The sequence below is a fragment of the Ananas comosus genome, linkage group 3, assembly GCF_001540865.1.
Source record: "Ananas comosus cultivar F153 linkage group 3, ASM154086v1, whole genome shotgun sequence".
Classification (NCBI taxonomy): domain Eukaryota; kingdom Viridiplantae; phylum Streptophyta; class Magnoliopsida; order Poales; family Bromeliaceae; genus Ananas; species Ananas comosus.
In genome coordinates this window covers 2,330,633-2,343,103 of record NC_033623.1, presented here as the reverse complement: position 1 = coordinate 2,343,103, position 12,471 = coordinate 2,330,633, and the positions used below count along the sequence as shown (strand labels likewise).

The window sequence follows — 12,471 nt, the reverse complement described above, 5'->3', positions numbered from 1 at the left end:
TGACATTCATGGGTCTTCCTACATACACGTAAGCACGTGGCATCGAGCTATTGGGAGTGTGCGTCGGACTAAAATTTCTACTTCGCTGTTTGCAGGGAATCTGCACTTGCGTCATCGCCACTCACGTTGCTTTGGTCAGAAGCTTATTTGACTTGGCCGCCGTGCACGATTGACCCACGTGCTACTAATGTACAGAATCCTGGTGGGGCCCACGGCCACGTGGGCCATGGGCCCCACCTCGCCCAATAAATCTCTCATTTTACCTACCCAAAAAATATGAGCGCTTCTCCTTATAATGGTAAAAATTGTATAGAGAACCCCAACTATTAAGATATTTTGAAATCGGACCCTCAACTTTTAAACTCTACAGTTAGAGATGTAAACTAGGCAGATCTTGGGAAGAGTTGGATTTTATCTTATATTTTACCGGTGCTTATCTCTCTGTTCCGCCCTATTTCTTAGCATATTAGGACGAATTTGGGATGAGATTTTTTTTTTTACTTTTTTTTTTCTTGTCTTCTATGTAATGTTTCATTCGGTGCGGATCAAGTGAGATCTCCATCAACTTGGATCTATTAATTTTTTTTATCTGTGATCAGAACCGTTTAACTTGCACTTTTTCGTCATTGAATTATGGTTATTTTAGTTAAATATTTTGTTAAATTTAGCGGTCCTGTTAAATGCCCCAAAATTATTCAAATCTTTTATTTATCTATTATGTTTAGTGGTTTTATTGGATATTAGATGCCAATAAGTTTAATTTTATTTATTAAAAAGACTTAAAAATACTAAATTTTAATAAGATTATTGATAGATTTAATAAAATTATTAATTTATCGGACTACGCTAATTCAATTAAAAAATTTGCAACTTAAGGAGGTGTTAAGTAAAAAAAAAGTTACATAAAAATATATAGAACTTATCTAAATTACAGTCCATTTTAAAATGGTACTCAATTTATCCAATCTTTTAATTTAATTTGAATCGATTAACAATAGTGCTTTGACTTACTTTAATCAATTTATAGTTACGAAAATTATATGAAGTATGTTAATTAAATATGTAAAAATAAGTGATGTATTTAAATTTTAAAGTTACAGTCGGTTTCAAAATGGTCTATAGTACAAATATATTCTATTAAAATTTTTTCCACAAGGGGTTAAAGCAGAGAGGGTTGTTTAGAAATATCGTATAGTTCAGGGGTCTTCGCGCATATTTACATCCTGGAAACAGAGGCGCCAACCAAACCAACTTCAAAAGCCTATATATATATATTATACATATATTGGAGCGCTCACACTGAAGGAGAGTAAAAGTGAGAGATCATCTCATTTCCCATGCATTCCATTGAGTACCAAATTATGCACCCCAAAATGTACCAATTCTCGCCGGAATCCTCCACCGGCTCCGTCGAGGTGCTCCCCTTCGACGAGAACGACTCCGAGGAGATGCTCCTCCTCGACGTGCTCACCGCGGCCTCGGCCGACAATTCGGCGCATCGGATCCGGCCCAAGGAGGAGGGAGTGGGGTCGCGGAGCTACCGGGGCGTGCGGCGGCGGCCGTGGGGGAAGTTCGCGGCGGAGATCCGGGACTCGACGCGGCACGGGGTGCGGGTGTGGCTGGGGACCTTCGACAGCGCGGAGGAGGCGGCGATGGCCTACGACCAGGCGGCGTTCGCGATGCGGGGGCCCGCCGCGGTGCTGAATTTCCCCGCGGAGGCGGTCCGGGAGTCGCTGCGCGGCGCGGAGTACCGCCGGCTGGTGGCGGGCGCCGAGGAGGAGGGGGTGTCGCCGGTCATGGCGCTGAAGCGGCGGCACTCGATGCGGCGGAGGAGGAATTCAACGGCGGCGGCGGCGGCGGCAGTGGCGGTGGCGGGGAGGAAGGGGAGGAGAGGGAGGGAGGTGAGTGGGGTGGTGGAGTTGGAGGATTTGGGAGCAGAGTATCTGGAGGAGCTTCTCAGGAGCACTTCAGAGGTTGCAACTCCTTGATACAACTAAGTCCATATATATCTGATCAATCCGGAGCTCGGCGCAGATGAAAGACGCACTAACAAATTACACTGTGAAAGCATAGTCTACCGCCGTGCATCGACAGTATCGATCGTACTCTCTGAGTTTGTTTAGCTCTGTCATGAAGCGCATTGCTATTTGTTGAAGTGTTGTTTGAGTAATACTCTTATGAAAGGTATATATTATTTTTTTTAGAGCAAAATCAGAAGCAGTGAATCAGAATTTTTCTTTTCAAAACTCAAATTACTTTTTTTACCTTTCTGTTGCAGTGAAACATTTAGATTTTCTTTTTATTAGCTAAATATTTTATTAAAATCTACTGCCGCTAAAAACAGAAATATAAGTTAGAACAACAAATCCTAAATTGGATGTGTAATTAATTGAATTATCATTTTTGGCTAGCCATGACACAGACGTAAATACTAAAAAAATGAGAACTTCGCAAGAATTTGTTAGTGCTCCTTGCACCTGAGCTCAACTCGGCTGTTTCTATCTGTATGACTTTTGCTCTCTTTTAATCTCTCCATTTGTTTTTCTCCATTTGTTTAGAGTGTTAAGTAGAAGTTGATTTTTTTTTTGTTTGTTTACCTTACTTTCTTCTTATTGCAAATGTTTCCTTTGTAAAATGAGAGCTTCCACAGAGAGTGATAAATTAGTATCTGAATTTGTTAATTGCATATATACATCAGCTGCACTACATGTTTGATTAAACAAATCCAAGTGACTAAAGCCACCACCTAAAAAAGGTACTAGAAGGTTAATTACTTAAACTTTTTAGCTTCATTTAGTTCAGGTATAAGTATAACTGCTTATTCCAAAAACATGTACAAGTTAAGGTGTAAATAGGAACTAGACCAGTTTTATGTTTAGAGAAAAATTAGGTTATTTTTAGAAATAAGATAAATAGTGTTTGAATGATTAGATTGGAACAAGAGTACTAAAAGTTATAATCTTAAATTTAAAATATTTTATTTAATTTTAACATCAAAATATTAATTAAAAATAATTTAATAAATTAATATATTTGTTAGCTATGAATATTATATGAGACAATGAAGATATTATTAATTAATTAATTAATTAAATATAAAAAATAATTTAGCTTTTTAATTAGTTAGTAAATTATTTTAGTTAGATAACTAGTGAAAAATTGATTAGATTAATAAAAATATTAATGGTTGATCAATATAAATATTAGTTTATGGATAAACACATTAAATTATTAATAATTAATTAGCTAATTAATTATAAGTAATAAATTAATTAATTACTTTATTATTTAAGCAATGAATAATAATTTAATATATTAATTAGATTAATTAATAATTTAATATCATAATTAAAATTAAATTTAGATTTTAATTAATCTTGTTACTATTTGGAAACAAGTTTGTTTCAGTAAAGAAAAAGGTAGAACCGTAGTCCCAGACTTATACTGAATTACAGCAGCTTATTTTATGAATCTGAGAACTATTGTTTGCGGACATGAAAATTTATGTTTGAGAATATATTAAGAAAAAAAATAAGAGCTTATTCGTCCAGTTGTTTCCGAGCCAAACGCTGCTTTTAAAAACAAAATAAAACGAATTGATAGGAATTGACAAAAACGGTTGGTATCAAGCATACCGACATCAATAATCAAATCATGAGTAAGAATCCCAACAAAATGAAGGGTTTCAATCATACGCATGCATACATGCAATCCATGGTGACAATTTATGTCAAGCATGATGTAAACAATTTTGTCGATCTATATAATATTATATATTTTAGTTAATTTATCTTCTGACTAAAGTTGTAGAAACGTGTTTCTATCTCATTTGAGGTACAAATTTAAAAGAATATAGATGTTGAACAGAATAGTAACGAATTCGAACAAGCTCAACATCTTCAATTAAACCTTACAGGAAAGTTTCCCTTAAAAGAAAAAAAGAAAAGAAAAGAAAAGAAAAAAGATTATCAAGAATTTCTCTTTTAATATTTTATATCTAAAAAGACATTACGTAGGGAGATAAAATACGTAGGGAGATAAAAGTCTCTGTGGTCGATCATTGAATGTAAAAGGGCATTCTACAGTTTTCTTTCAGAAAAATAATAAAAAAATGTGGTTAATTTCATATAGCACCTTGTAAATATATCGAGTAGCAAATATATCCTTATAAAGTTTAACTTTTTTATATTTATCCTTACAAAAGTTCAGTGATATTCATATTTATCTCTTTGGTTAATTTGTTACTGTTAGAGCATTGTTAACAAAAAATAAGTAAAATAATATTTTTGTCATTACAAATATTGTTCCTTCAACAGCACCAACTGTAAGAATCATACAGAAATGTCCTTTCGAAAATTTTCAACGATCATCTTTTTCTTTTTTATCATCACATATAATATAAGAGGAGTAAAAAAGTCAATTTACCTTATTCACTAATAATTTTCTTTTCTATCATCACAAATAATATAAGAGGAGTAAAAAAGTCAATTTACCTTATTCACTAATAAGGATTAAGTATTTTACTTATGATTAACTATATTTTAAACTCAATGACTAATAAGGGTTTAGTATTTTAGCTATGATTAACTATATTTTTCTAAGAATTGACTAATATGGGTCAATTTACCTCAAGAAATAGTATTAAGAATAGTAGTCTTTATTAAATACTTACTAAATACTTAGGCTGCATAGTATTAAAATGTGAGTCACTCTTTTTTATCCGTTTCGTTTATTTCATTTAGAAATAAACTTAGCTGCAAATGTGAATCAACTAGGATTCGGACTTGGGACCTCGAGTACCAACCACCAAGTCCTTATTAAGTGCTTAAGCTCTATAGTATGATAATCTACTTCACAATTTTTTATTTTTAGTAGGCTAAGTATAACTAGCCGCTAAGTGGTCGTGTAATTGTATTGTGTCTGTAGTACATGCTAGCAATGTATAGCACGTGTCAAAAAAAGTGTTAAAATAGTAGTCCATACTAAATACTAAAGCTTTTAAAGATAAACTGTTTTTTTTTGTCTTAGAAACTTAATTAATAGAGAATTTTATCTTATAAGATTGAGAAGTGTTTGGTGTTGTGTTGATGCCTATGGAAAGAAACAGTTATAAAAAATGCTGCTGCTCTGTTAAACCCTGCTGAAGCACAAGTGCTTTTTCTAGAATTGCTGATCCAGAAATCCCTAACATCTTGCTTTTTGATCAAGAACATACCACAAACATAGTAAAATTCTCCAAGGTTTTGATGTTTTAATATTTTATGCTTAATAATTTTCCCATTGAAAACAATGTAAAATAACCGGTTCAGGTCTTCGAAAATATAGGTTACGATCGAGATAACTCTGAACGCTTAAGTTACTAAAGAGCGATATTCCAGTGTTTTGTGCTATGGGAATTAACATCATTAATTTTCACTTGAGAGAGAGAGAGAGAGAGAGAGAGAGAGAGTATGAACAATACCAACAATTATCTTTTAGATTATATTTGTTTTCACTCAAAAGCAATCCACTTCTAAGTTATAATAAGACTATGAAAAATATGCAAACAACACTCTTTTAAGATACCAACCGTCCCTAGAGCAAGTGGCAAAGGGCTTGGTGGTTGGTATCCGAAACCCAAGTTCGAATCCTAGTTGATTTACATTTCCAGCTAAGTTTATTTCTAAATGAAATAAACGAAGCGGGTAGCGTGCTATCTATCTCTCTAAAAAAAAAACACTCTTTTAAGATTTTTTGCTTGAGAACTTCTCTTTTAAGAATTTGTGTAAAAGATTAAGAAGAAAAAAGAAACATAGCCCTCTAAACTTTCTTCATTATTCTTATAATATAATCATTCTGTTAACATTTATTAGCTTATCTCGAATTAATTAGACCACAGTTAAATTTTATTTATCATCAGATCTAAATTTAAATAGGAGGTTAAAAAAATCTTTTTTGCCCCTACTTATTAATCTATGATCTTAACCTATCCCCACAAAAATTGTTCCCATTCTATCATGTTCCTACCCCAATTCTAAATTAAAAATCGCCTCCAATTAATCCCTTCCCCAAAAAAAAAAGGTGATAGCAGAAAAACATTCTTTTATGGGCAAAATAGTCATTTTACAAAAATAACGAGAGTTTAAATAGTACATTAATATAATCTCACTCTTATAAAAAGGTACAATTGAAAGAATTTAAAATTTTAAAAGAATAAATTTTAGCACGATAATTTTTTAAGGATAAATATAAATGTCAGAAACTTTGGAAGGATAAATAGGTAATTGCCTAAAAATAATACATAGTGGTCATTTTCATTGTTTCTTTTACAGGTTAATTGCATATAGGTGCCCGCCAATATAGTGAATTATAAATATATTTTTATAAATTTTAATTTTTATAAATTATCCTTACAAAAGTCCTAATATTTTCAGATATGTCTCTATGGTTTGTTACCGTTTAGAGAACCGTTAGAAAACTGTTTATAGTTTCAATTTTGCCATCATAAATATGTCCTTTCAAAAATTATAACAGTATAATATAAGAGGAGTAAAAATGTCAAAAATTAACCCGAGTAAAGTATTTAACCTATGATTAACTAAACTTTTATAACGGATTCTAACGGCAGGAATATATCTGAAAACATTAGAATTTTTACATAAATAACTTATGAAATTAAGTTGAACTTTATAGAAATATATCTACAATTTACTATGTTTGTGAGGACCTATATGCAATTGACCCTTGTTTTATTGTCAGTTTCAGAAAAAATTATGATAGTTTTATATTAATTTTCCAGAGACTTTCCCTACGCTAGACTTCACCCTATGTGGGAGCAAAGTAAGTTTTCTCCACTTTTCACTCTCATAAAAATTTTAAAATATTATCAAAGTTCAAAATATTCCTTTTGAAATTATATATATAAATGTTAAGAATTTAGAATGATGTGATTTATGTTTCAACAAATGCTAATAATATCGAAAAATTATTTACAACATAGCTAAGTTCCAGCAGGCACTTTATAAAACAAGCAACTAGATGGAAAATTGTCTTTAGGTTAATTAAATTAACCTCTACTTCACATTAAATTTATTCTACTTTAAAATTCCACTAACATTTGATTTTCATCAATTCAATCCATGGTTAGTTAATTCGGATTCGGCAAAAATTCAGTACGAGTATAGTACGGATAAAATTCGTGTCCTAATTTTTGAATTCGTTGAAAAATATAATTTAAAAGACTGATACGTTAATTATTTGGAAATGCGATTTATACGAAAATTATACATTCACCAATTAAAATTCGGGATAAAAAATTCGACTATTAAATCAAACTTCTTTTTTTTTAGATTTATACTATCAGCATAAATACTCATAATTCTTAACATATAAAAAATAAAGATTTGTAAAATTAAGCAAGTATAGGGTTATGATGGGCGGCACGTGGTCCCACGTGGGCTTTCGATGGCGACTGGCTAGCGGCCGGCGAGGGTGGCGGGGTAAGGGGGTCGGGGCAGACTATCGGAGGCAAGGCTGAGAATTGAAAAGTTACGGCAAATATTTTTAGCGCATAGTTTTTTCTTTTGGGATGGGGGCGATCGAGCGCTTCTGAGCTTGAAAACGTATGACGGGCATTTCGTATAGACAACCTATCTTTTTTTTTTGGGCAAATAATTTAAAATTCGCGAATTATTTGCCTAAACTAAAAAGGTATGTTTTATTCCGAATTTTTGGAAAAAAAATTGTGTTTTATTCGGTTATTCAATAATTTGCGAATAATTCGCGAATTATTCGCGAATTAACTAAGATTCAATCATGCCCTAGATTTGATGATGAGTGGAGGCCACATACATCTAAAGTCTTTCTAGAGGAATCAATTAGAGGCAGCTAGTGGTGGATTGAGAAATTCTTTCTAGAGGAATCAATTATGGAATAAAGAGCAAATGTGAAAAACATAAAAAAAATAAATCAATCAATATAGTTAGATGGGTAAAGTGAAGAGGAAGAGAGAGTTAATGCAGAGTAGATTTGGAAGAAGAAGAAGAATGATATTAGGACTCTTTTTTTATTTTTTATTTTATTCAACCCATTGTTGTTTTGAAAGAAATGTATAAAAAATATTTTTTATATTTTAATAGGTGTTTTTTTTTGTATTTTTTTCTTTTTAAAACTTGGGAACCAAGTTTATAACATTGTAAACTATATAGCTGGCTCCACATGAGAAAAAAAAGGAATCAATTAGTCAACTAAAGGGGGATCAATTGGTGAATTTTGATGTCATTTGTCACTCTCCTCTTTATGTGGCCATTGGAGTGGTCTCCCCTTAATCCTCTCTTCTTCTTTGTACAGAAAATAAGGATGTATTTGGTTGGCCGTAAAATATACTAAATATTATGTTTTGGTTTGAAAAATTATTTTTCGTATGTTTGTTTAGCTGTAATTTTTTTTTCTTCAGAAAACTATGTTTATAGATTTGAAGAAAATAGTGTTTTCATTTTTTGTTGATTTTAAAATGGCAGAAAACGAAAACCTAAGCTAGATAAAACCTTTTTCATTTTTTTTTCTTTCAACGAATCAAACAAATGTGGATGTTTTTGTTACCCTTTCAACCAAACAATGTTGATGGAAAATTTTTTTTTTCTATAAATCAAACACTACAGACGTAATTTTTTTTTTCCATTGATTTTTTTTTTTCATAAAAAATATTTTTTATGATTTTACGTACAACCAAACACCCCCAAGGGAAAAGAAATTACATTAGGTTTGGTTAAAATGCTAGAAAATAGGAGAGATAAGTGGAATTTGGTGATGTTTGTGTGTGACATGCATGGAATGTGAATAGAGGGTTCATGGGACTCATCTAGTAGACCAATTTCAATGATTTTGGGCCATTTAGAAACAATGGCCTAATCTATACAAATAGAAACTATAGTAGTTAACATTCCATTTTGACATAGTAAGTCCATATCCATTCAAATAGAACCCATAATAGTGTTTCCTATTCCCATTTACAAACTATAAGGCCAACTCCATTAAAACAAAGCCCATAACTAGTTAAATTGCTTAACAAATTCAATCCTAGGGCTTTTAAATTCAACTTAGCCCCTTTTTGGAGTTAAATAAATTTTAATTAACATATATATGGTTTGAATAGGCCTTTAATTAGTTAGGGGATATCGAAATTGGACTGAATCAATGTGTTGAGAATCAACAACCTACTCTTATTTGTACATGCTTTGATATATGCTAGTTGTTTAGATTTTCGCGACATAAATTTCAAATCGAACTTTTACGACCAATCATTCTCTACGGCGACAAATTGTACAACCATAAAAGAGAGAAAATTAAATAAGAAGATAACACAAAATATATAGATCAAATTGTTAATATTAATTTCCTTCTATGTAATTCAAGTTCTATCAAAAGTCTCGAACCTACACATAAGGGAATGTATTGAATATAAATATTAAAATATAGTTCTCTAATAGCTTACGGTTTTAAAGAAATAACGGTTGTTTTCATATAAACCAAGAAATGCCGCATTTGTGTTAAGGTGGTGGGGCTAGAACACAAGTGAGGCCTCTTTTCGGTTTGGTTTTTGTTTTTTAAGTTTAACATGATATTAGACTTAATTTTAAACTCCTTCGATTATGTGAGGTCGTAAATTCAATCTTCAGCTTTGACATGTAATGGTTAAATTTCCATAAGTATATAATAGGTTAAATTTCTATTCCTACCTCACCTATCAATTTCATGTCTTTCATATTCATCATGCATGTGATTGGGGGTTTTAAATAATGCTACGAGTCTGGTAGGATACAAACTTAGGAGCTCCTACTTTAATATTATGTTAAATTAACTAAAAAACCGTTGTGCTCCAAAAACTTAATCTATTAAAGAAATAACAGTTGTTTCACATAATTAACATGGTATTAGAACCAATTTTAAGCCCTTCTATTCTGTGAGGTTGGTTAAATCTCTACCTTCTACCTCACCTATCAATTTCACGTGTCTTTCATATCCATCATGCACCTGAATGGAGTATTGTTAATATATATATTTCTAAATTCATTTTCTATTAGATTGACTTTTTAGATAACAAGAAGACTAAAACTCTTTTTTCTCTCTATATTTCTCTAGTTTATACGACGTGCACTAAGGCTGTCAATGGGTATGGATACCCAAAATTTATCCAAATCCAAACTCGAACGAAGTGGATTTATCCACTTAGTATACCATCACAAAGTTGATTTCTGATAAATGAATATTTTCTCCATGAGTTACATTTATGAACCTTGAACAATGCTTTCAAAACAAGTAAAAATTGCTCAACTTGACAAATCTTTAAACATATCATTTTTCTTGGAACTAATTTTATACTGAAAGCATATATACTAGGAAAAGATTATGATTTTGCTCTTCATTTTGACATTCTTAATTGTCAGTAGTTTAGCTTCAATCTCTTGGAAACTAACTGTTATATATTAGTCATCATTACATGCATGATATTCATGAAAATTTTATGTTTAGTGGGTTTAGCGTGTTTGTTTGGAAACTAAAGTGAAAAATATGCAAAATTTTAGGGATTAAGACCAAAATAAAAAGCGTGAAAAGATTGGAGCTCAATGTGCAATTAATTATTTAAAAAATTGAAGTGGGTCCTACAACTCCCCAAAATAAGAAAAGGTCTTTTTTGGATTTCAAATTAGTGTGTTTATAAATTATAAATAAATAAATAAATAAAAATAAAGTGAAAAAAATAAAAAAAATGTGTAAAGTGTGTGAGAGGGAGAAAAATAAATAAATAAATAAATAAATAATGTGTGAGAGTGTGTGAGAGAGTGAGAGAGAGAGGAAAAAAAAAAAAAAAAAGAAAAATATCGTTTGGATGAAAATTGGGTTGTTCCTGGGAATAAAAAAATAGCGTTTNAAAGGACCCCACAGCGCCCCCCCACCCCCAACCCGGGTAGGCCTCTATAGGATTCCAAATTCATAAATATATAAATAGTAGAACTATTTCAAATCCTATGGGTGTCACATTACCTTCCTTCTTTAAGCCATGACGTTCTCGTTAGACTCAAACACACTCACAAGTATCGAGCGATATGAGATTTATCTAACTAGGTAGTCTTGTCATTCAGGCCTTGGGTTAACCTGTTATTCTTTTAGACCTTGACTTAGCCTGTTATTCAGACTCTACTTCAATCAAGACTCATTTCAGACTTTCAGTTGGTGATTGGCTCAGATACCAACTGTGACAACCAAATCACTAACACGAATAACTCGTTGGGTAATAAATCATTGGCTCAAAATACTTAAACCCAGTTGCGATTTGAGGTCCACATTATTCTTTATTTGATATCTCAATTGCGAAGGTCTTTTTGATTTCATGTTCTTTTGAAAAGCTTGTACAGGTGCTGCATGCTGGATTAAACTTTCTTGAAGCTATTGTAAAAAGCTTGCTTCACATCTCTAAAAATATGTTTTTTTTTTTATTTTTCTATCTTAATGTTTTGAATTTCTTCCATGACATACTTTGATTTAACCATGATTAGCCTAATATGATGCAGCATGATGTAAACAAAGGATTGGCAAATCTTGTGAGGAAATTGATCTATTTAACTCTCTAACTTAGTTTTTCTCGCATGATAATGTCGGCAAAACTCACTGATGTTGATGAACTAGATTTAGATCTAGAGTTTGTTGATTAGTTTGATTAGTCCTCTAGCTACATTTTGCAATTGTTACTAATCTTCTAGGAAGCAAGCTTGACTTTTGAGCTTTTTTTAGATTCTCCAAGATTTTATTTCTACTTAGAACATGAAATTAGGAAGTTAAGGAGAGAAGTACTTATTTTTGGTGTGCACACTTATGTCGGGGATTTGTTGAGAAATTTGTAAATCTTGACATTAGTGGTTCCATAATTTATACAATAACCTAATTTTTAGGTCGAATTATTTGACATCCCATTAGTTTCACATCGGATGAAAATAGAATTATCATTCGGTATATGAGAGAAATCCACACTAAGCTTAAGCATTTTGGGTTGGTGCTTTTGGTCCAACGAATTATTATTGCTAGCGGGTCGCGTCGTTATATTTGGTATCAGAACCGGTTCACCAGCCGAAAATGTGAGATGAGTTTTGGCAGAGCTATGATCGGAATGACATACTAAGTCAGGGTCGGTGAATGACACCTGAAGTCAGGGTCGGAATTACAGACTAAGTTAAGGTTAGTGAATGACAGAGGAAGCCAGGGTTGGAATGACAAGCCTAGCGAGATAAGTTTCACATCGTCTAGTGATCTTGAATTGTGTATGTGTTCATGGCCTAGATAGGGGAGTCTATGACAACCCCAATTGTCACATCGGATGAAAATATGATTGTCATTGGATATATGAGAAGGGCCGGTGGTTTTGGCCCAACGAATTTTTATTGCTAGCGTGGAGTGGAAATAGAATTGTAATTGGGTATATGAGATTGGCCCAATGGT

General features: G+C 32.3%; 1 protein-coding gene across 1 annotated transcript; it reads left to right on the top strand.

Moving 5' to 3' along the window:
• Window positions 1,316-2,581, top strand: LOC109708053 (ethylene-responsive transcription factor 1B-like). Its single transcript, XM_020229636.1, has one exon. It carries the CDS (start codon window positions 1,338-1,340, stop codon window positions 1,986-1,988), a length of 651 nt encoding a protein of 216 aa, XP_020085225.1. The 5' UTR covers window positions 1,316-1,337; the 3' UTR covers window positions 1,989-2,581.